The sequence below is a fragment of the Clinocottus analis genome, unplaced genomic scaffold (assembly GCF_023055335.1).
Source record: "Clinocottus analis isolate CAN_PGR_092001 unplaced genomic scaffold, fCliAna1.0.p SCAF_20, whole genome shotgun sequence".
Classification (NCBI taxonomy): Eukaryota; Metazoa; Chordata; class Actinopteri; order Perciformes; family Cottidae; genus Clinocottus; species Clinocottus analis.
The window spans coordinates 4,171,904-4,195,623 of record NW_027175932.1 but is presented as its reverse complement, the minus strand read 5'-3'; the positions used below and the strand labels follow the sequence as shown (position 1 = coordinate 4,195,623).

General features: G+C 44.3%; 1 protein-coding gene across 3 annotated transcripts in view; it reads right to left on the bottom strand.

Annotated features, from left to right (window-relative positions):
- lin7a (lin-7 homolog A (C. elegans)) overlaps positions 1-23,720 on the bottom strand; it is a 33,939-nt gene that overhangs the window by 8,793 nt on the left and 1,426 nt on the right. For all 3 annotated transcript variants that reach the window (XM_068586891.1, XM_068586888.1, XM_068586887.1), the window contains exons 2-3: positions 12,131-12,249; positions 3,220-3,291 (exon numbers count right to left, since the gene is read on the bottom strand). In XM_068586891.1, coding sequence (XP_068442992.1) covers positions 3,220-3,291; positions 12,131-12,249 — 191 coding nt within the window. The remainder of the gene's footprint in view (positions 1-3,219; positions 3,292-12,130; positions 12,250-23,720) is intronic.

Below are 23,720 nucleotides of genomic sequence, written 5' to 3'. Positions count from 1 at the left end.
CTAGCTGTCTCCCCTGCTGCAGAAGTCGTTTAAGCTAGGCTATACACCTCCCGGCACAAACTCAGCATTTAATGCACAGAGACAAGCCAATCTTTTTTATCTTCAAAAAGAATAAAAACAGATTAAACAAAGAAGACATAACTTGTGAATGAGGTGCTGGAGGTTGTATTTTATTTTTGACTTTGAAGAGAGTCAGATTAGATGACTCCCGACTATCCGTTTAAGCTAACAACGTCCTGACTCAACCTCAATATTTAAGGCACAGACACAGCCTGATCTCTTTATCAAGGACCATGAACCAAAAAAGAAAGAAAGAAAAAAAAAGAGATTAAACAAAGAAGATATAACTTGTGAATGAGCTTTTGAGGTGCTGGAATGAGTATTTTCTTTGGGTTTCAAAAAGAGCTATGCCGTCTCCCCTGCTTCCAGTAGCCGTTTAAGCTATTCACCTCCTGGCTCAACCTCAATATTTAATGCACACACGCAACACAATATTTTTCATCCCCCAAAAAAAGAGTAAACAGACTAAACAAAGAAAATATATTTAAAAAACACAATTAGCTTTAGAGACCTGCTTCCAGCCGTTATGCTAATTTAAGCTAATCGCCTCCTGATCAACATTTAACACACAAACAAGCGAGAGGTTTCATTCTTCCCATCTAACTCTCAGCAAGAAAGCCATTAAGTGTGTTCATCAATATGTTGAACCATTCTTTTAACTAGGGGTTCAATTGAAATTCAAAAGACTCTGCACTATTGTCTGTGCAATACATTATCTATCTATCTCCCGCTCGAGGCAGAGTATTGGTTGGAGGGAGGACGAAAGAGAATAAAGCTCTCATCATTTGAAGCCTCGTACCATCTCTCTGCATTCATCACCCCTCGCTGTTCACATCCTCCACCCTCCCACTCATCCATTCTGTGATGTATTGAAGAGGAGTCGACCCAGCTGGACACCGAACAAGTGAACAACTGAAGGACAGAAATGTACCTTCATCTCTTCTCCCCCCGCTCGTTCACGTGAAATCAGATAAGCCGCTCTGCTTTGTTTCCTAGGTATTTGTCTTTTGCAGGCGAGGTGCCGACGACAAGTCTGACCGTGTCACATGTCTCTTTTGTACGCCGGAAATTGCTTATTCCGTTCACACTGCACCAGGAAATGTCTCCGTTGTGATTTTGTCCTTCACCTGTGACACGATTGCAATGTCTTTAAAACAGCAGGCAGCAACTAAAAATAGTCGAGTGATAGAAGCAAGGACATAAAAAAAGGTTGAGCTTTTTCAGAGATTGACAATCACATTCGAGCCGTCATTAAAAAATATATTTAAAGCACCGAATTGATTAAATATCCAAACCTGCAAAGTGAATCTACACAAAAATCTTGCTATATCTGACGAAATGAAGAGACCCAATCTGTTTAGGATAATACCTAAACAAATGAATGCATTTATTATGATATTGTTTTGCAGTCATTTTTCATCTCGGTTGTGTAATCGGTGTTGCTAGCAAACCAAATGTGTGCCAAGTGGGAGTAAAGCAGAATAAAGATGGAAATAAAGTGGCTGCTTGTCTGATCTTTCGCAGGTGAACATGATGCGGATTTAAAGGCAGATTTAAAGCTCAAAGATTTTTGAACCAGGGATAAAGAGCTGCTCATTGTAGTGGATTCATATTAAAGAAAACATATTTCATATTAAAGTATGTTGTTAGCTTTTCTTCTGGGGAAAGAAATGCCAATATTGACTACACGTTTGTTTGACCTTGTGAGTTGTGAGATTTTCCTCAAATCCCGCTCACTAAATAACGGACGGAAACTTTATGTAACCTAATATATTCTATACAGCCTAAATAAACAGGCTTGATACAGATTGTATGAGCTGTTAATGAAACCTCTGAACCCTCTGAGAAAGGCTTGGATCGAGTCATGACTTCAGCCGGATCCTAATCATTCATTGTCTCTGTCTTCATAGATCCAGACTCTCCCCTGTGTCCTGAAGTGACCCCATTCCTACTTCCACATCCACTTCTTCACTTGCTCCGCATTTCCCTGATTAGTCTTGCAGTATATAAACCGGTCCATCTTCTCTGTCTTTGTCAGCTTGTCTAGTGTGCGTCTGCCTTGTTTTTTCTGCCTGCATGGTCCACCGCCTGACCCCCACAGAAACTTGGACTTTTATCTTACCTGCCTGTCTTTTACTCGGCTTCAAGCTTGTCTATTTTCTGAGCCGCCACAACAGCAGAGTTACTCGAAACAAATACCAATATCCCCCAAGCTCGGACCACATGAATCATATCCATTCGGTTAAATCTTGCTCCAGAGTCCAGTAATAGTCAACCTGGTATTCTACTTGTGTCCATTCTGGCTATAAGTCATGCTACATTTCCTCTTGCCACCTCGATTTGAAAGATTCTGGAAAAGCAAAAACGACCTCAAACAGAGCGAGCTTCCTAAAGCTTTCTAACTAAGCTTCAGTTTTACATAAATCATCCGTAACACTTGTCTCTGAGTCCGACCAACAGTAAACAAAGATGTAAGCTCACTGCATTGGGATTGCAGTACTAGTGGGGAAACTTGCAGCCTAACCAGAGTAGCTGCCTTTTGTTTATACATGTGAGACTTTGGGTCGATGTGGATTTTGCGAGATTGAATGCTCAAGAAGAAAAGGTTTGTTACTGTTTGCTAAAGGAATTCAGGAAAATGAAGTGCTGTTTTTGCCGTGGACTTTCATTTCGCTTTGCAGTGAGCTAGTCAATTTTATTTACAGGGCCCAATATCACAAGGGGCTTTACGATCCTCATCTTATGTCTAACACGCTGCCTTTATGCTAAGTTTCGTCCTGCAGTTGAGCAAGAAGAAACTGTGCAAAAACAAACGCCAGCTTAAACTTTCTCTTTTATTTTCCGTTTCATAAAGATCAGTGATGAAACTGTGATATGGCAGCAAAAAAAACCCATCCAATATTCAGCATTATTCCTGCAAAACCAGCACACTCATGTGTTGTCGCCTAATTACATGCACACTATTAATGAGGGGCATTAGCTAAGTAGAACACACTTAGCTCATTTCCTTCTGCTTTGGCCAGAGGACAAGATGAGAATGATATCATCCGCTAATGTGATTAGCAGATAGTTTGCAACTCCTTCGTCACACTTTATGTTTTTATTCCAAATCATCACTGATGAAGAGATCAGCCGCAGATTCTCCGGAGCAGCTCTTACCTTGGCCGTGGCTCTCGCCTGGTACTCTGGACAGCCATTCACTGTGATGGTTTCATGCATGTACTGGTACACCTGAAAGACATGAAGAGGGACAGGTGTTATAATTGTGTTTCACGTGGTTGGAAACTGAATTTACCGCCCTTGCGCCTCAGCCCAAACAGCACATTTGCACAGTCCAATGATGGCGTTCCTTCACAGTTGGCTGTACAGAAACAAACTGCATTAACACCCACCATTCAGGCGCAGAGGTATTGTGTGCTAGTGCTCACTGCGTCGCCCACAGTCTTACACATACAAACAATATGCAAATCCTAACATTTTGCCTTCAAATGCATTAATATGTGAGGCCATGCGAATCGAGTCCCCTTTGAAATGTGAAGACATCAGCAGCAAACGCATGGACGAGAACTTAGTGTCTAGACTCTCAGAGACGATAAGAGGATAATTTAAGTACCGAATTACGGTTGGATGTTTTAGGGTGGGAGGGTACCAGCCTTGAAGATAACGTCGTCCGAACAAAATCAAGCTGAATGCTGCTCTTTCTTTGTGCGCCGCCTCGGTGTGAAATAAGAGGCGACAGCGGCTCAGTGGAAGAGCGGGTTGTCGATGTGTCCTTGGGAGAGACACTTAACCTCAAATTGCTCCCGCAGGCTGTGGCTGCGGTGTGGGAATATCGGTCGGTAGTCCCTGCCGTCTCGTGCATGAAAGGGTGAATGACACGAAGTGTTAAAGCGCTTTGAGAGGTCAGAAGATGAGAAAAGCGACAATTTACCATTTACCATCAATCAGAGGAAATTGTAAGACCTTTGTGCACAGCTTAAAAAGTCTCCGGAACCGATTCATAAATTACTGCTTGGGCCTCAGCCGGTGGCAAGACATGGGTTACTATATGTCAAGTCAGGTGAAAAACAAGGTTTTCTGCGTGATACTGTATGTCAAGTTGGGTATAAAAAAAAGTTGTTGTGCCTATTTGCTGAATCAATGCACCCAGCTGACCTTTCCAGTAAAGATGTGTCTTTTAAAGACACCTTACAACTGAACTTGGTCAAAGAATATAAGCAAGAGGGAGATAGAGACGACATCCTATGAGGATGTTTGGTTCATATAAATTAAAACAAAAGTACCATTTCCTGGAAGAGGACCTTTTCATACAATGCCGCTCATGTATATGTCAGTACTGCAGCTTAAAACACGTCAGATCCCTCCTAATAGGGGTGAAAGTGATTCAGACGTATGGTCTGATTACAAAAAGAGGAAATGTTTTGTGCTGAGTCGCACATAATTTACCCCCCGACGATCACAGGATTTCTGCAGACAACTTTTTCCTCAAACACATCTAATTATTTCACATTTGACATTGATTGCCGTTTCAGTTCATTGAGCGAATGAGCAAATCAGATTCTTATCAGAGTAATGACGAAAAATGTCTCGGCGCAAAGTAAACTCTCCTCTGTGACTTACGATATGTACGCTGTGGCTCAGATATGAATTTTAATCATCTGTTTCCACTCACGACGTGATCTCTCTCATCAAAGCCTGGGAGGCGAACACCCCCAGATGGCTTCGACGCGCAACCCTACAAACGGCCTCGCTTCTCTGAACCATCAAAAGCATGTATACTTATAGGATGCAAACCCTGCCATATTTGTATGTAAAGATCTCAGAGATGGGGGTTGGAAAAAAAAATATCCCTGCGCTTCCGTTGTCTTGTTTGCTCATGAATCTCAAAGAGCAACTGAGAGTGCAGCTCCACGTTTAAGACTTGCAACACATTTATAGCGCTGATGCATTCGGGGGGGAAAGGAGCCCGGCGGGCCACAAACACGCACACTCAGCTCCCATATGGTACCTTTTCCCGAGGACTTCTTCCACCTTTGCACATCTTGAGGCTGAGCACAGCTTTATAAATGCCATGAACGGCTTTTCTTGCCTCTGTGTGTCTGCGGAGTGGCTTCCTTATTCCCTCACCTTTTTCTTTTTACAACTGCAACTTCTAATTATACCTATTTATTCTACTTCATCTATATGTTAAAGTAATGGCCTTCTGGCCTTCAAACCATTGACGTCTGTTACGTGAATGTTAGGTCATTTCTCTTTTCAAACTGATCTTGATAAAGCCGCAAATGCACATGCAATATTTGGCATCTATTGTGTGACAGGGGGGCTGTGGTACGACGGGGAATTAAAGGGATGGATTTTTTTAAACTCATTTTACAGTTTAAAGCTTAATTACTCACATTGTGCAAGCAAGGGAAGTTGCCTTCTCACCCCTTCTGCCTTCATTCCCCATTCATAAGATGCAACACAATACGATACATAAGTCATACGGTGTGACTCTCTTGAGTCCTACTTTCTGACATATTATATGTTGAAGTTTTTGTTTCAAATGAATGCTAATGTGTCTTTTTGGATGAATACAGTCGACTGGATTCATCCATGAATGCACATTAGCAGGCGGGGTGGGGTGGGACGGGGGGGGGGGTGTCCCTTTAGCGTCTGAATGCTCCACTTTGTTCACCAGCTAGCGGCTAACTGTGTCTGTCTGTTGTGGCGTATGAATAACGTGACAATTTCCAAGTCTTATAACGCGCAATAAGGACGGCATTTCTGCTTTTCGGACTGGCTGCAATGTGAGCGCATAACAACATGCCGAAAATGTCTCAAATGTGGTGCCAGTCATACGCCTTTCCATGAAATCAGGTAGAGCGTACAGTGAGTTTTAAGGGTGTTTGTTTTGGGAACAGCTGTCTCCTGCTCCTGAAACAACACCGATGAGCGAGGTGACGCTGATTTACCAAAACAATCCAGCTGTGGGCCAGAAAAGCTAAACTATGAGCTGAGAGATGTGAAAAGCTATGCAACAAAATGCTGGATTCACCACTAGGAGCGACCCCTTTTCACAGTAATTTGATCTTTTGCGACTGTAACATTGTACGACAGCTTTAAAATGATCTTTTTTCACGGGCTGTATTAAAAATATAAAACATTTCCTGCATAAATAATCATTAGTTGAGGAATGCATTACAGTGAGTGCTCTAAAGGAGGCGAAACTAGACGCACATTTGATATCTCTCGCCGTATTTCACCTGAGTGCCGTCCCCTGAATAACGGAGCCAAAGCACCGAACAAATAGCTGTGTGCTTTTGAATGTCCGTCTGCTCTTGTTGTGGCTGCACTTTGCTCTAAAGAGGCCAGTTGTCCTGCAGGCATCTTTTCAATTACCCTTTTGCCTTTTCTCTTGCCAGACGTCTTCACTGCCCCGTGCTTACAACACTCGCACCATCACTCCACCCTCTCCTGCATGTTTCCTTTTTGTAGCACACATTGTTCCTGACAGGATAGCGGCGTCGGCTCCTGCGAGGACGACGCCACAAAAGCCGGAGAGTAGAGGAAGACGCCCGCGGGCCAAAACAGACATGATAACGCTGCTTGTAACCATGGCTTCCTGCTTCCTCTACTGAGTCAGCAAGACGGGGAGGGAGAGAGGGGGGAGGGGGGGGACGGGCAAGCCTGGTTGATGGAGTAAGAGAAGGATGAAAACCAGCGCAGGAAATATTGAGGTTGCACGGACTGAGTTAATGCACCTTCCATCCTTCAACTTAATGTGACGTGGAAGGCCGAGGCACAAATCCTCCGCCCTCGTTTGTTTCACAAAGAAAAAAAAAAAACACAATTATGTTGATTGCAAATCGCTGCTGAGGTGGAAAATCAACCGCGATGTTAAAGCTGATGAAAGACACCATCGCTCTGGCCTGCTTCTTTGTTTTGTGTGTGTGTGTGTGTGTGTGTGCACTTCCTATGCTTCGCCAAGTGGGACTCTCTAACCCAATACACTGAGAATTCCCACTCTCAGTCATTTCCAGCTGGTTAGCTCTTCCAGTCATTTCGTCTTGTGTCCTTCCTTTCCCATTTGCAAGGCTGATTGACCCTGACAACTCATTCAGGCTGATGCAGTGAGACGAGATCTCCTCCTCCTCCCTCGTCATTGATGAACACGGCGGGGAAAAGACAGCCAGCTCATCAAACTCTGTCTCTTTGTCATTTAGCCCAACTCCTGCTGAACAGACTCTTCTCCGTGCTATCCATTTCTCATATTGACAGCTCGCCCGTCGCCCCTCAACAAGGCTGATACATGTTCGGGATTTTCTATTGTCGTAGACGTGCAGAGTGCAGGATCAGGTGGTCTTACAGTGCTTTCACAATATAGATTTGTATGTTGGTCTTGTGAGGCTGTCCAGACTGGGTGTGAGTGTTTGTGTGTGTGTGTGTGTGTGTGTGTGTGTGTGTCGGAGGGGAGGGAATCATATCACAGATTGAGAGAAAGGTCATCTGTAGTAATGAAATGTCACCGAGCTGTGTGCGATCCAAATGAACAACAGCGTGGTTGGACCCCCAGTTTAACCTATGTTTTAACTCTCTTTTAACTTGAGGGTAGTTAACACTGATGGATGACATACAAGAGTGCAGTCAACATTAATGTGAAAAACAAAAGGCTGGAGGAGGTGGAGAAAACGGTTCACATTAAAGGACTATACCAGTGTTTTGCTCTAATACATAAATACAAATCTGTTTACAAGAAAGCAGTCCTTTTTTTGGAAGAATGGATGGAGGGAATTCATCCTTTTGTTGGGGGCTACTTTATTCATATCCATGTTATTATGATATGAAAGTCGACTTTCGGTAACCTGAGATTGGTATTCCATCACAAAGTGCTGATTTCTTGCTTTCCGAGTGGTGTGTTCGTGTGCCGGTGGGAAGCTCCGACATCCGAGATATCAAAGGAAAGAAAATGAGTTCTAAAAATGTTTAAAAGCTTTCTCACTCGGCACCGATTGTTGCCGCTTCACGCTGGATGTCCCACAACTTGAAGCTCACACGGCTGCTTCTGGAAAGTAGTAGTCATGACCAACTAAACCGAGAGAAGTGAAGGCCAAGACCAGCGATCATGACACACTTGAGATAACATGAGGAACATGGAGGACCAAAAGCTCTCCTCAAAACCATGTGACCACCTCTTTGATACCCATAAACACAATGTGTGTGTGTGTGTGTGTGTGTGTGTGTGTGTGTATGCACCATGAGAAATGCCTTTATTAAAAACCACAAGGCATTGCAGAGGTGAATTTCATGTGTGGGAATTTTTTTTAAATTTTTTATGAACCAGCAAACCCAAGAGGAGCTGAAGTCAATTTAACCGTCTTTGTTCTCAACACTCCTTTTCCCACATTTGTGAGTGAAGTGTCGAAGCAGAAGCTTTTGCATACAATCACAGAAATGATTGAGAAATAAATCAAGATAAAGCACAATTTAGCAACTCCCTTTTGGCTTCGAGAAGACCGATCGATCCGCTGCGGATGTGAATGCCTCCCCTAACTGTTTTCGACACTCGCAGTTCATCGGAAAAAACGACCGGCTGCAGAGAACGAGTGATATTTCACTCCAACAACTCCGGCGTAATAACAATAATAGCCTCCAGTATGCAAGAGGCCGGCACTTACAACCTGTCCTCCAGCTGGCTCGGCACCACAGCCGGGAAGCTGTTGTCTCTCACAAACCTGTAATCGACTATATACAGTCTGCAGCCCACTTATCCCGGTGCGGCTCTGGTGGTTTCCCTGGTGACTGTGTTTAGCCAGCTCTTTGTGGGTGAAGTGGTCTGCATCTTCGCCTCTTGGAAAAGGGCATTGTGTGCTGCTGCTGCTGCTGCTGCTGCTGAGGCCCGTTTCAGAGGGGTTTTGAAAGTTATTGTCAGCAGTGACTGCCAGTGAAATCCCTCCGCTGGTCACCAGGCGTGCAGTCGGTGTGTCTGGATGTGCCAGGTTTTCCCCCCCCAGCCTGAGCAGACCTGGACCCTGCGAAGACCAGAAGGGCCGGCGCTTTCCTTCCCTCCTGTCACTCCGCGTGACGACAGGGTTTATGAAAACGCCCCGTCACAAGCCATCTCCACTAATTGGTGTCATTGCCAGTGGGCCGCCGACCTTTTCGTTACGAGGCACCGGCTGTAAACAAAGCTTCTGATGAGTTTCTGTGAGAAATATGCAGAGAAGACGGTAGAAATATGAGCGCATTACTTTGTAGCAGTGTTGAAGTACATGATCGGATCTTCTCTTTCATGTCACGGCTTAAAAAAGGGAGTTTGGTAAACCAGAGATCTCCGCAGCCGGCCGAGAATTCCTATACATACATATTCCATCTCACGGATATTTTGAGCTCAGACAAATAGTGCAACTTTAGCCCAAATGTCCCCTTAATTTACACCACAGCATTCTGATTGTCTGCTAATTGCCGGTGCTCGTTCCAGGACAAATTACGCGTTCGCTTTGTGCACAATTAACTCGCAGCATGGAGGCCACCAAGGCATTTGTCGTCTGTCTCTCCGCTCCTCAAAGTCATGTTTGCTTAACTATAACATGGCTGTGGGTGATGTCGCAGTATATCACATCAGACAGGACACTAAATATACTAGATCGGCTGTTATCGGCCCCGCGTAGTGGTGCCACGGAGAGTAAACGCTCCTGTTTGCCGGGTTCCCCCGTCCTCCTGATGAACGGCGTTGGGCTGATGGATCAGTGGGAGGCCGTTCGCATGCATGTGAATGAAAAGCATTCACGTCAAGAGCAGGAAAAACTCTGGTTTATGACTCACTCTTAATCCCCTCTCCGTAAAATGTGATTAAAACCAATCTCTAGCTGTGATTTGCTTGATTAAAGTGCAATGTAACGAGCTTATTAAACCTTCAAGTTAATGTAAGGCTCGTAATGTTTTACGGCCTCGTGATCATTTAAATGTTCCGTGCGAATTTTCCTTTAATTTTATGCAGTCAAAATCTCCCCGTTGCTGTTCAACTCCAGCAGTAATAAGGCAGAGTCATTTCATCATAATGCTCTCATATTTTGATTGATGCAATTTAAAGGCACACTCTCAGATTTTGTGGTTTTATCGCCATAATTTACTTAGTTTCAAGGCATCAGTCGTGATCTGGGACATTGGGGCATCATCGTCTTCGACAATTAATTCAGGGAGTGATATATCTTTCAATTACAGCAGAGCCAAGTCGTGGGGAAACTATATTAACAGCTTTAGCATAGCAGCTGCTTGCATGCGCTCATCACAAACGTTGCTGTCAATCTGATGCTGAATTCTTCTTTACAACTACTTAACGCTAAATACGCCACTTTATTCACTCATTTATACAGCACGATAACTTTAAATTGAATGCAACCAAAGGTAAACTTTCATCCTGTGCAGGATTCTGGTAATATGAGGGAAGGAGATGTAGAGACAAAGTTCACGATGCTGTCCCCGACGTACTGTAAATATGGCCATAAACAATACCAACATCCCAAAAAGCCTGCAGACAACTTCCATCTTGGCGTGAAAGATTTTGCAGAAGTCAAAACTTCACACAAGGTTCTGAGAATGACCCAAATATCTCATTTTACTTTTTAAGAAAGAAGTCTATTTGGTGTTTTGTGTATAAGTATCCATTTTCAAAGAATCTTGAAGTGGAAAACATGGCATTACTCTAATGATCCCAGTCTAAAGGCTCATTTTAGATGCGGCGTAAGGAGATGAAAAGTCAATGGAGGGACACGAATGGACCCCAAAAAACATGTTTTTCTTGTGCAGCGCGAACTGAAGTAAAGACGCAGCCACTGGAGTTGAACATGAGTGAAACATTTGTTTTGTGTTTTTTATCCTCTGGTACTTTATGAATCTACTTTAGATTCAACGTCATCGTCATTGCACAGAGTACGAGCACTCGGGCAACACGATGCAGTGCAGAAAGAAGCGGTGACAGGCTTTTGCAATGCTCATTTACAGACTGAGCAGAACACACACACACACACACACACACACACACACACACACACACACACACACACACACACACACACACACACACACACACACACACACACACACACACACACACACACACACACACACACACACACACACACACAGCAGCCTTATTCTGCGCATTTTTCCGAAAGCCTATTAGTCCGAAAAATGTCCTATAGGACCAAAAGCCTATTTGTTGGACTCTTTGTTTTCCCAAAAACAAACTCTTATGAGATACTCTCTGTATCACAAACAAAAGCAAATGGCTCTTATAATCATGCAGAATGACATCATCGGAGCGCCGTGATTTGTTTTCTATCGACGGCATGACATGCTACTCTGCCTCGTTGTGGTTATATTTAGCCATTTGCTGCTGTTTGTTGCACAGATACTTTGTATTTACAGAGCAATGGGGACATTGCTTACTCATCAATAAGCAGAGACCACACTAACAGACCATATCCCCGTTAATTATGTAAGACTTTGACTTTTAGGATCACGAAACAAAGCAATTGTTGCAACGTGCGGAAAATGAACCATTTTCCTCAAACTCTTGAATCATTAGTCTCTCTCGTCTTTCTCGCCGTTCTGACACAAAAGTTAATAAAGAAGGACTTCACACAGGCTCGTGGGAGGTTTTAGTTAAAATATTGAATTGTATATTATTTTAAGAAACTTGTATGGTGCAACTTAAAGTAAAGTAAGTGCAACACGATGTTGAAGCAAAGCTATATGGCTACTAGACAACAACCAGCTGTGGTCCAGTATTTCCTTCACTGAAAGTGATGTGTTCTACTTTTTCCCGGTTTGTGTGGAATAAACAGAAAATGCAATTAAGTATTGACACCTCAGCAACAACAGCAACTTCATCAACAGCAACTCCAAGGACAAAACATCCCAGGATACCGACTGATTGATCGGGAGAGCGCCGCAACAAGCGGCGCGAGCGTAAGAAAGGTCGTCATAAAAAAAATAATATAAAAAATGAAATGAGAAAAAGAATGAAAAGACATGAGTCACGTTGGTGTTCACGGACCAGCGGCTCTCTCCCTGGACGATGACTCACCTCTCGGATGGCTGTGCAGAACTCGCTCTGAAGAACTTTCTTCAGAGACTGGAGCTTGTGACCGGGAACGTCACCCGACTCCTGCAGCTTCTCCAGCAGCTCGATGGCCCTGGCAACATCTGGCAGAGGAAGAGGGACAGAAAAACGGGCGTGAGTGTGCATATATGTATGTGTGTGTGTGTGTGTGTGTGTGTGTGTGTGTGTGTGTGAGTACTCATGCCAAGGAGGCCGCGGGAGGAGAGAAATACCCGGTTCAATTATGCTAACGGCAGCGCTACGCGAAAGACGCTGGAGCGAATCAATGGGCGGGATAATGGAAATAGATTCAAGTTCGAGGCCAGCTGGGGCCGGAAAGATAGAAAATCCCATCCGCGGGTCGTTTGCGTCGGCTTAGCTTTCTGCATGAGAATGAGGAAAAGAGGGAATAACTCATCTGTCCGAAGGTAACACTTCTTGGGAAGAGTAACGCATTACGAAGCATTTACACTAAACCTAAAGCCGTAAGTTAGAGGCCGTGACTCTGGGGTCTACTGAGCTCTCCTTCCCTTATTAGCTCGAGCTCAATGAGTCAGTTTGGCTGATTCATTTCTCGCCCTCTGAAACTGGCAGACCCGATAGAGATACATAATGGAGGGGTAGGGATGATATTTCGTACTTAATCACTTGGACCTTTCATTCAATAACATGTTTTATTCAGCTCGTGTGTGCAGAGGCCCGCGACCACACACAGAGAAAAGATGATTGGTGTAGTTTAACAGTGGCGCTGTTGACTTATTACCTACCGGCTCTCATTCTACCTTCGCACCAGATTGCATTGTCCTTGTTGCTGCAACTAGAGCGGCGTTGTCGATGTCCGTTGATTACTTGATTATTCTATTCACCGTTTGGTCTGCAAGATATCCGCAAATAGCTTCAATCACATGGGGCTTCTTTTTTTTCGGTGGGGAAAACAGTCTAAATGCTCAAAATATTACATATATAACAGAAACACTGATAATGTTAACGCTGAACAAATAAATGGTTTTTGCGCGATTCGATTATTTTGTCCACAACTCTGCTTTTTTATCTAAATGGACCATTATTTACTAAATCATCAGCACCATTGTGCTGTATTCAAGAAAACTAGACAGATTAAGTCCATAAACTCATGTTTACGATGTTTAATGAGGTAATAAATCAAAATAAATGGGGTCATTTTCTATATTTTCTTGATTAGAACATCACTCGCAAAGTTAGTTTCCAGAATGCTTTTAAATAAATCTCATTAGGATCAATTCCACATTATATTCATTTTATTGAACAATATTTCCCACCAGCAAACAGATGTCCCACACTTAATTTTGCTGCTGGTTGAGATTCATGACCTTCCTTGCAGCCTCGTTTAGTTGCCAAACAAAGATTGAGCTGCACATGCTTGAGCCTCGTATTTGCAGGAAACATATATTTCAACAACGAGACACGACCCGTGTTCCTTTACCGCAATCAAGTGTCAGAAAAACTACAATTCTAATAATAAAAATGCCAAAAAACAAGATGCAGCTTCCATGCAAATGATTGCTTGGAGCTCAAATGACAAGTATAGTTGAAGGCCTTACGTCAACAGAAAAGTAAAGAAGGGTTTATCTCCCGTTATAAAATGAGAATATCACCATAACAATCAGCAAGTAAATACAAACTGACACTACAAGGCTGTGTAAGTGTGTCTTTTTCTCACAGTACACAGTGATAAATTGTGCGTAGAGGTAACACACTCACACCGATATTGAATTGTGGGAATATGGGAGTAACTCAATAAAGCAGTCGGCAGACAGAGGAGCTTTTACTGCTTTGCAGACCTGTGGGAGACCAGACAGGAAGTGTTCTCCAGCTCTATAAGGCCATAAAAAAAGGAAATGTGGAGTGGAGACACTGAGCAGAGAAAATCCATTGCCTGTTTCCACTTCAGGCGCTCTGTAATAAAGCGCTGGATTATATTGATCTGCTTGAAATTGCAAGGTCAGTTCCCATCGAGACCGCTCGCGGCTCGTGAGAGCTCGTCCGGCGGGAGCGGTATTGGCAGATGTGAGTCGGTAACGAGGCGAGTCACCCCGACGACGCTAATCCTCCATTAATCAGACGGCTCGTGTAAAAGCGAACGTCGCAGGTGTGTGTGTGGGAGGTTTGAACGCAACGTTAGCCACGACTGTCCGGGCAACGGTTCCAGCACCCTGATCCGGCTCGTTATTCCCCAATTAACCTTTTGCTAAGCCCCTCCCCCGTCGTTACTGTTGCCCCGACTGCCGAGCTCTCTGTTCTTGCAAAGAAATATGCAATTTATAATAATGATACAATTAAAACATCTGAAAACACCGTCTTATTGTAGTTCCGGGTAATATGATCAAAATCCCCTTTAGTGGTGAAGGTCATTTCCTATTTTATATCATTATATGGCATTTCTTTGTGTGAATAAATAGTCAAAATGAAATAATAGAACTGGTTTTGTGAATTAAATAGTTGACAAATGAAAAGTAGATCTATTGTGCAATACGTGCAAAATGAACAATACAGTTTCAAGTGAAATAATCCATAAATATTTCTAAACACACATTTGTCAGTCGCGTTAAAGTGTGTGTGTGAAATGTACGAAAACCACAATCTTCAAATGATCTGCCTTCAAAATATTTCACATCTGATTTTGGCATGAGCTTGTCAATTTAGACGGAATAATTGCGTGTCAGGATATCACAATGTATTATTTCCTCACAATATTGAATTATCACCGAGCCCAAAACTTCCTGCACCACTACGTGTTTTCTTTTTTAGTGATTTCATTGAACCGCTTCCTTTCAGTAAAAGATCGAACTCTTTAAAGTGTGTTTCTTTCTGGCCACTTGGGGGCAGCATAAACAAGTTGCGAACACAGCATTAACGTGTCACATTTCAAGTTGAATTTCTGAAAATATTACCTTTTATTTCAATCCATACACAAGTGAAAACGTACTCCTGCATTGAACCCCACTCGCTCAAGAACGGAGCATCAAACCACCGACCTCGGGGTTAAAGGACGCCTCGCTCTAACCCCTGAGCCACAGCCGCTCACAAGCAGATGAGTATTTATGAATACTGAAGTTATGGAGCAATGTGTAATGGCCTCATGGCAAACACATGTCCGGTATTCATATTATAATACTTGTGAAACACATATCTGAGGAAGAAATTGCTCATATTGAGTTGTAAATCTGATATTGTGCTAAAAGTATGCCGTGTTGATATTTCCAATGAAAATTTCCAAGTCAGTTTTCTCCCTCTATGTCTAAATATCAAAAAACACAGATTCCAGAGAGCTTGTAATGAGCTGGTACACGTCCAAGCAGCAAGAGCATCTGTCTCGTAGCTTTATGAGCATTTCTTTCTCATTAAACAGAGGGCAGGGGCCGACCGGAAAAGATTTCTTTTTCCTCCTCTGAGCCGTTATTTGCGTTTCGCATTTGCTCATTAGCACCATTTTCTTTATCCACATCAAGGACTTTGACGAGGCGTTTGTAATTTGACTTCAAAGATGGATACTGCAGACATTTTTCTGTGCTTTCATCGCAGCCGATCAAAAGTGATGTCTGCTCATTTCCAGATGTAATCTTTCTAACTGGAATTTGGGAGATTTTTAAATTCCTATCAGTTTGAGACAGAGGAGCTGCTCAACTAAATGTTTAACTATTACAACCCCGACAGCCTGCTCCTGTCAATACATGTCATCTGCAGTTTTATCTTAATATATCCCAAGTGATTCAAAAAGGAGCGTCTGCTGGCGCTGCAGTGACACATTTACTGCTTCCAGTGATACCTAATCTCTGTCGGTGAAGACGTTCAGCTGCCCCGTCGCACTGTTTTTCCGTTCACACGTGGCGAAAGCGCGTAAACAAATCAAAGCACGAGCTTATCGTGGCCTGAAACCCGGTCTGATGAGCTGGCAGATGCCTGCTGGATTATTTCTAGCACATTGATATTGGGCAGGTCGGAGCCAAATGTCCCACGAGTCGGCACCGCCTGCTCGGTGTAGAAGTGGGACATCGCATGAGCTGTGTGATTGATCAGATGAGGGGTGTAAAGAAAAAAAAAAGGAGCATGGAAGGGTGATTGTTGGGGGTGGGGAAAAAGATTGATACTGCTTAGTATCGCAATATTTTGCGTGGCGATATTGTATCGATACACGGAGGTCGAGTATCAATTATAAACGTTTTGGTCCTCGAATAATAAAAAAGTTTTCCTTCGGGGACCATTTGCGCTTGAAAAAAAGCTAATAAATCGCAATACTCAATATATCGCCGTATCGCGATAATATCGTATTGGGACTTAAGTATCGTAACAATATTGTATCGTAGGACTGGTGATTCACACCCCTCGTGATTATGTCCAGCACGGGGTCCCAGTTACGTCACATTAACGGGGGACAGGTTTCCCGAATATGGGGGGTGGGGCTTGTGGATGACCCTTTGACGCTCTGATAACACAACTACGGTGAAAGAGCACACTCGTCTCGTGTTGTACCTTAGAGGAGAGGCTGACAGAACAAGTGAAGCGGACTTGAACACAACACTGAGTATGAGCTCAACACCCACATGGTGTGCCTGTTATATGCACGCGCTATGAATAACTTCAGCTGGAGGGGAACGCGGGGAATACAACCCAACCCGTGACTAACCGACTGCCACACAGCAACAACATGCATGAACACCGACGATTAAACACTTTGACAATACGTCATAGACACATGATGAACTGGATTTTATTGTTATGGACTTCAGCAGTGGTAAGGAACTTGTACATAAAACTGTTCATGTTTCTACTCTTTTACATTGTAGAGGCAAATATAGGAAAGTAGTTTTACTCAACTGCATTTACTTGACAATAGGGATGTTCATATTTAACCGAGTAGCTTGTCACTTAACTTTAAATAGCTGTTCCACCTTAAAGGTCAGTCCACCTTAAGTGAGGCTGAACCTGAACCAGAGTTCTGTCAACAACAGTTTTTTTGATGCCTGAAATAAGGTCTGTGTGTTAACACAAGCTGAGAACATTTCAACATTTGGTTCTACGATATAAAATACATCAGTTAATACCCCACCCGTGAACGTCGAAACTTCAAAAAGGCGGTCGCAAAGAAGACTAAACGTCACCACGCTGACGAATATGGCTACAGAGCCTCGCTGTATATACTCTGTATTTTTTTTTTTGGCCAATTGCATCCACGCTTCAAAAAGCTTTTAAAGTGATTTTTCATTTGTGAAGATTACGTCGCTGAACAAAAGGTGTAAGCATCATGAGCGTGTGTTGCAAAAATTCAAAATCCCATTGTCTTTTTGTCGGGTGGGCGGGGGGGGGGAGAAACCAGTGCGCCGCTAACCTCCGGGGGTTGACCTATAAAACATCATCGTCCCTTAGCGCTGGAAGGAAACCCTGACAGACTACGCCAGGCAGACACTTGGCTAAGTGGAGACTTAATGGGAAAATGGCTGCCTGGGCTGCACGACAATGCACTCTGCATGGTGGTGGCTGCTCGCGCTCCAGGACGGGTGAACCGGGGACTCGACTGTCTGTTTGGTGCATGAACTTCAGCTGGTAACGCATGATAGATGACCTGAACCTGTTGCAGCTGGTCCCTTAAGCGGCTTGTTTAGGGGCCTTCAACCGCTGCAGCCCCTCGCATGTGAGGCGCTAACCCTTAACGCTTAATGGCGGGCTAACGAGGGTCGGCTGTTGAGCGCAATTAATTGCGCTGAACATCAATGTGGCGTCTCAAACGTTTGACGTCGGGTCATAGGGAACATGTTGGCAGTGAAATCCTGCTATAGTTCACACAGCTGCCTACTTACACATCCGGCAGACACGGAGCGCCATTAACATTCAGTCCACGTCGTGTCTCTGGCCACCCGATGAACGGTGATTCAATATTCACCTCTTTGGGGTTCGGCGATTTCTGCGGGGAAATTTCGGAGTCTTTAGCTGCTAAATGCTTTGTTTACCAGCTCGTTGCTAACTTTGTTTGCATGCTGTTTGCTGCTGAGCCGGTTTGTACGGCTCTTTTTTGTCGTTGTAGGTCATACAACCCAAAGCTATGAGCTGAAAAGTTGAAATGCAGATGATAACTCTCCGTGGGTCCGTCATACGTCGCGATTTCATCCGTCGACCTCTGTTTTTCCTTTGCACAGCCGGACGTTGAATCCCCGCTCTGCAGTCGGTGAGAGCGTTTCTCGCCTCTCTCGTGCCTCACCCGGCTGCACAGCTGTTCCCACTGGTTCCAGCAGACTCTCGGCATTTATACCTGCCGCTTCCTCTCAGTTCTCCACCAGATCACCTGTTGTTCGACTCGGTCGTCTGACCTTCTGGTTCCTGTCTGGTCATGTGACTTTAGACGCTTGCTGCCTTCGTCCCTTTTGTCCTCGCTGTCTGCCCGTCACCGACCACTCCTTCTGACCACGGACCAGGCTTATTATTGGAAACTAAAACTGAAGTAAGCGGCCTTAAAAAAAATAATAATAAAAACCAAACAGAAACGATATTGTCTGCTTAAAAAAAAAAAGACTCTTGTGATATCAAACCACAGAAATTGAACTCCAGGAGTCGGCGTTACGCTGCAATAACCTCACATCTCACACTGAAGAAGCAAAAGGATTAAGCATAATAACTACACAGTTCTCCAACCTTGTATTTTGTGTGCATACGTCTATAGCTACATACTGCTGAGGCATTATACATGTCCACAAAAAAAGCAAACCAAAACAACTGTGACTAAAGCAAACCTTTCTGAAGAACTCAAGTAAAATTGAAAGCTAAGAGAACCTGTTTGCCTCTGAGCTGCTACACGAGTAAAATATTGGAACGCTTCTGATCCTGACCGAACCTTGTTCACTAAAAATACATAAAAAAGTGAAGAGGAGTTGAGCTCATCCCTCAAGTGCTTTATTATTCTGACTTTAATCTCGACCCAGAGACCCTGGAGGGCCTCTCGGGGATTCAGTGTGTCCAGATGTGTGCAGCATCTGGACAAGTTTTCCCATCCGCCTCAGGGAAAAACTATACGCTCCACGTTGAGAACTGCAAGTCCGCCAAATTCAGCTGAAGCAAACAAGACAGTATGCAATCAGGTCATCCTCCCTGTGAGGTTGGACAGACTCTTCTCCAAAGGAAGACAAAGGGCAGCCGATGCTGAATTTGTGAACAGTATCTTTCTCTCTCATCACTAAAACACACACACACACACACACACACACACACACACACACACACACACACACACACACACACACACACACAGAACACCAGGGGTTGTAGGTACAGAGTACCTTTACGTCCCGATACAATAGCAGTGTGACTGCCGCCATGTTGAGCGCCGCGATGACAGAGATTCTGTCAGCGGTTAATTTCCCTGCGCTATCTTTATGCTGAGGGCATTCTCATTAGTGATACTTAAAGAATAAATGAGCGAAGTTTAATGCTGAAGTTTTTTAATTACGTGACTGTCAAAGACTTTACGGATGCCTCCTGGGAGCAAAGTTTCCATTCTGTGCTAACGATGCTCGCTCATTTTAAATGTAGCGTTTAAGTCAAACTAAAACCTGTGTTTGTTCAAGTGATTTCTTTTTTCTCCTTCATCCAGTTCAAACAGAATTAAAATACTACTCCAAAAACGTTTCATGCAACATTCCTTCAAACTGCGAGAGCCTGAGTGAACGTTTAACGGAGCAGATGTTTTTATGGCGTCTTCGAGTGTGATTGCGTTTACTGAGAGGGGAAGACGGCGCTCCTTTTTGTTGTCACGCGACTTCAATCACCAAACATATTGTGAACTTGACTTCCCGTGTTGAGAATATGACGGTATTACGACACAGATGGGACTGAGGGGAAACGGGGGAGCTTGAAAAAGATTCAATGTGAATGGAACTCAACAACTTGAAGATTACTAAACTAAATGCAATATGTACAAATATATTGATTCTTGCACTAACAAGCAATGTTAAGTACTGAATACGTTTTGAGTTCTCACATAAGATGTCCCATGTTGACCAAAAACAGGCATCGCTCAATATTTTCGGCTCCAACAATCAAGTTGATGTCCAAAATGTGAAATAATCTAACCACAAAGAGACCTATGCTTGTATCTGCACACACACAAAAGGCCTTTAAGTAACTTGTTTCAAAAAAAGAAGAATCAAATTCAATGCAAAACAGAAAGGATGGTGTAAGATAACTGTATCTGAGGTTTTCTGTGTGGCATTGTCCTCTGGAAACTCATTTCCCTGAGCTTCAAACATCAGTCTCACTAAAAAAAAAAGAGAGAAAAAGCTCATCCTCATCATTTGCTGATTAGAGAAAAGGCACCGAGCCGAAGAAGCCGCCGGGACACGCGATGGGGGCCTCCACACCGGTGATGTCGTGTGGACGTGTTGGCGCTGGGCAGCGCTCCAGTTTGCCAAATTTCCAACAGGCGTTAGAGCTCAGTACTTGGACGTGAAATCATGCAAACGAATAAACAAACACGCCCAGATCGGACCCCGTCGGATCGGATGCGACCAAATCTCTGAAAACCCGCAGATCCTCCTGTCTCCTCCCTTTAATAGTGTGCATGCTGGAGCAAAATGTCCTGAAGAGGCCTTGCCATCTGCCACCGCCACGTTGACCTGCGTGTCCTTGGTGTCTTTGGCAAACTCTGCTGCGAATTCCAGCCACGACAACTGAAATAATCGCTCCGAATGTGTATAATGGGACGACAGGGGGTTCCCACGACAAGAGAATTAGCTCCAATTTGTCCGACTGAGACGTATCCGCTCGAAACACTACAAATAGATCAGCTCCGGGAGGGCTAATGGCTCCTGTGGGAGCCTGTGGCGAGAGCGGAGACGCAGAACATCGCGCTTCTTGTCTTCTCCATCCTCGTTAATTATCGGACAGTGACCCTCCAAAGCGATTACTCTACGGACTTCTGTATTAAGTCAAGGTGGGTTGAGATGACTATGTGGCTCTGAGTGACGTCAGCTTGTCAGCAATCCCGTTAATCCTTCAGACAACTGGTGTGACAGAGCGTGGGATGGGAATAAGGCCTCAAATCAGGGAACCACGATCTCTCAGAGAGAAAATATGGGCCGGGGCAGCAGAGAGCTGCAGATATTCCCATCGGTCTGTTGAGAAAAGGAGGCTACAGACAGAACAGAGACTTATTTAAAACCTGACGCGCAGAGAAGTAAATCCAAAACGAGTTGAAGAAAGCCACAGTGAACCGAATGCAATTCATTATCCTTCCTTAGAAGTGTAATTTTGACAAAACTGCAGCGATGTAAACAAAACGCCGGATTGCAGGCTGCGCTCATTAAAACAGGCGCTCGCGATCAGATCTCTGAAACCTGAAGATCCCCGTTTCATACTCGGCTTTAAATGACCCTCCTCTGATTCCACTGCTGCCCTTTTAGACCCTGAGAGATGATATCTGGGACGCACGCTGTCATAAAAGGGTCCTGAAAACGGCCTCGTCATCTGCCACCGCCGCTTTGACCTTGAAGCGCTTTGGCAACTTTCCCGCCATGTGTCCCTGCGAGACAATTACTCTAAGAAGCGTTACTTCCTTATTAAAAAAAGAGGCGGGTTGAGACACCAGCGGGCTATGAGTGACGTCTGCCAGTGAGAACAATGAAGTCGACAGGGTCTCTCGGAGGGAAAACAACGGGCCGGGGCAGCAGAGTGCTGCAGATATTCCCTTCAGTCTGATAAGACAGGAGGCAATAAGCTGAAGAGAGGCTTGAAAACACAGCGAAGAAAAACCAAAAAGGAGTCGCACTTGAAAGAGCGGCGGCTTCTTTCTCGAGTTGCCATTTTGAAGTGATGTTCAGCAGGCTCACGGGGGACAGACGCCGCTTCTCTCGACAGAGAGAAAAAATCACCTCGACAGACTCCACAGACCAGAATATGATGCAGGGCGTATACGAGATGGTGCAAGACAGTCTGTGGCTTTTATGCGCTTCCAAACGAATGCACACGAATGCAACAAGTTCGCCGCTGTAGTTTTGAGGCTATCAAAGGTCATTCTGGGAAATTGAGGAAGTCACTAACTGAAGCACAAGCTCGGTTGATAATGCAGATAATACTTACAGTAGGCGCTTGACAGTTCATTTAATCAAACGCCATCTACACACGCCCACTACAGCACTACAAAGCGATTCAATTATGCATGTAGAACCCAGGTCATGAGTCTAACTATCCATCAGCTGCTAATACATATCATTTATGTTATTCGCCAAAGAGTCAATTATCCTTACGGGTGGCTAATTTCCTTGAAATAGACCTTTTTAGTCAAGCCAGCAGCATGATTCATGAGTCATTGATCTGTGGGACGGTCCACCACTTTAAGTCCAGACTGGAACATCTTCACTCAACCAGCGTATGCATTTAAACTTCATACAGACGTTCGTGGTATCCAAAATTAAAGCCTACTGGCAATGGTGAGACCCTCACTCTTCCTATCGCATCATCATGAGATATTCTTGCATTTTCATTGAGCGCATGTTGCACGCTGGCGTTAGCATTTAGCTCAAAGCTAAATAGCTGAAGACATTTCGTTTAGTTTAGTTAAGCTATTGCACACACGTCTCTTCTGGAAATCGTTCCATGCTAAACTGTGGCGTCGCCTTTTCTCTATACACGTTTCTGACAACATCCCTTGGCCAACGGCAACATTAGTTACACCCACAATGACCTCTGAGCGGCTCTGATCGGCCTCGCCTGTTAGGAGTTCAGCTCCTGCTCCGCAGAGAATGCAAACTGCTAATAAAAGATATTCAGGCGGATGAAATCAATTGTTCTTGGGTGCTCGCGCTCGTCACAGTCATTTCCCCCGACAACAACAGGAAGGCCGGTGACGTGAGATCTTTTCCTCCTGCTGTGAACCCAACAAGCCGAGAGGGAGCTCTGGAAACGAACATCTCGATCCGTTTCCTTCCCCGGCCGTGTTTGACTCGGCGGTTTGAAGCCTCCTCCCCACGCGAGCTGCCGCCGCCGCCTTTTCATTAGCAATTATAGTGTTTTCTCAAAAGCAGCAGCATGCTGAAGAAGAGAGCCTGTAGTGTTACCTCCCTCTCTCTCTTTCTCTCCTGTGTGAAACCATCATTATTACTGCTCGTACCATTACAGCTACCAGCCGCTGACAGCTCGAATTCATGCCACAGCATGAGAATATGGATCAGCCCCCACACACACACACACAAACACACACCCATGCATTCAGGCTGAGGTCACTTCTGATTCACTGCCCCAGCAAATGACTAAGATCAGATAAGGCTGGATGCTGACATTTTACCAAGAAGGAAGACATTCATCTTCGCCACAGTGTTTAAGAGCCTCAGCTCGAGCCGCTCTCCATGTTTAGTTCCGTAGATCGAGGTGAGTTGGAGAGGCGTGGGTTGTGTGTGTTTATCTGTTTGCCTGATGGTGCGATCTTTGACACATTTCATTACCCCTGCATGGTAAAGCACTTCTGCACCCAGCAGAGTGTGCATCAGCAAAGCCTGACTGCTCACACGCATTAAACTGGAGTGGAGAACAGATTGCAATTGAGCACATGGACAGG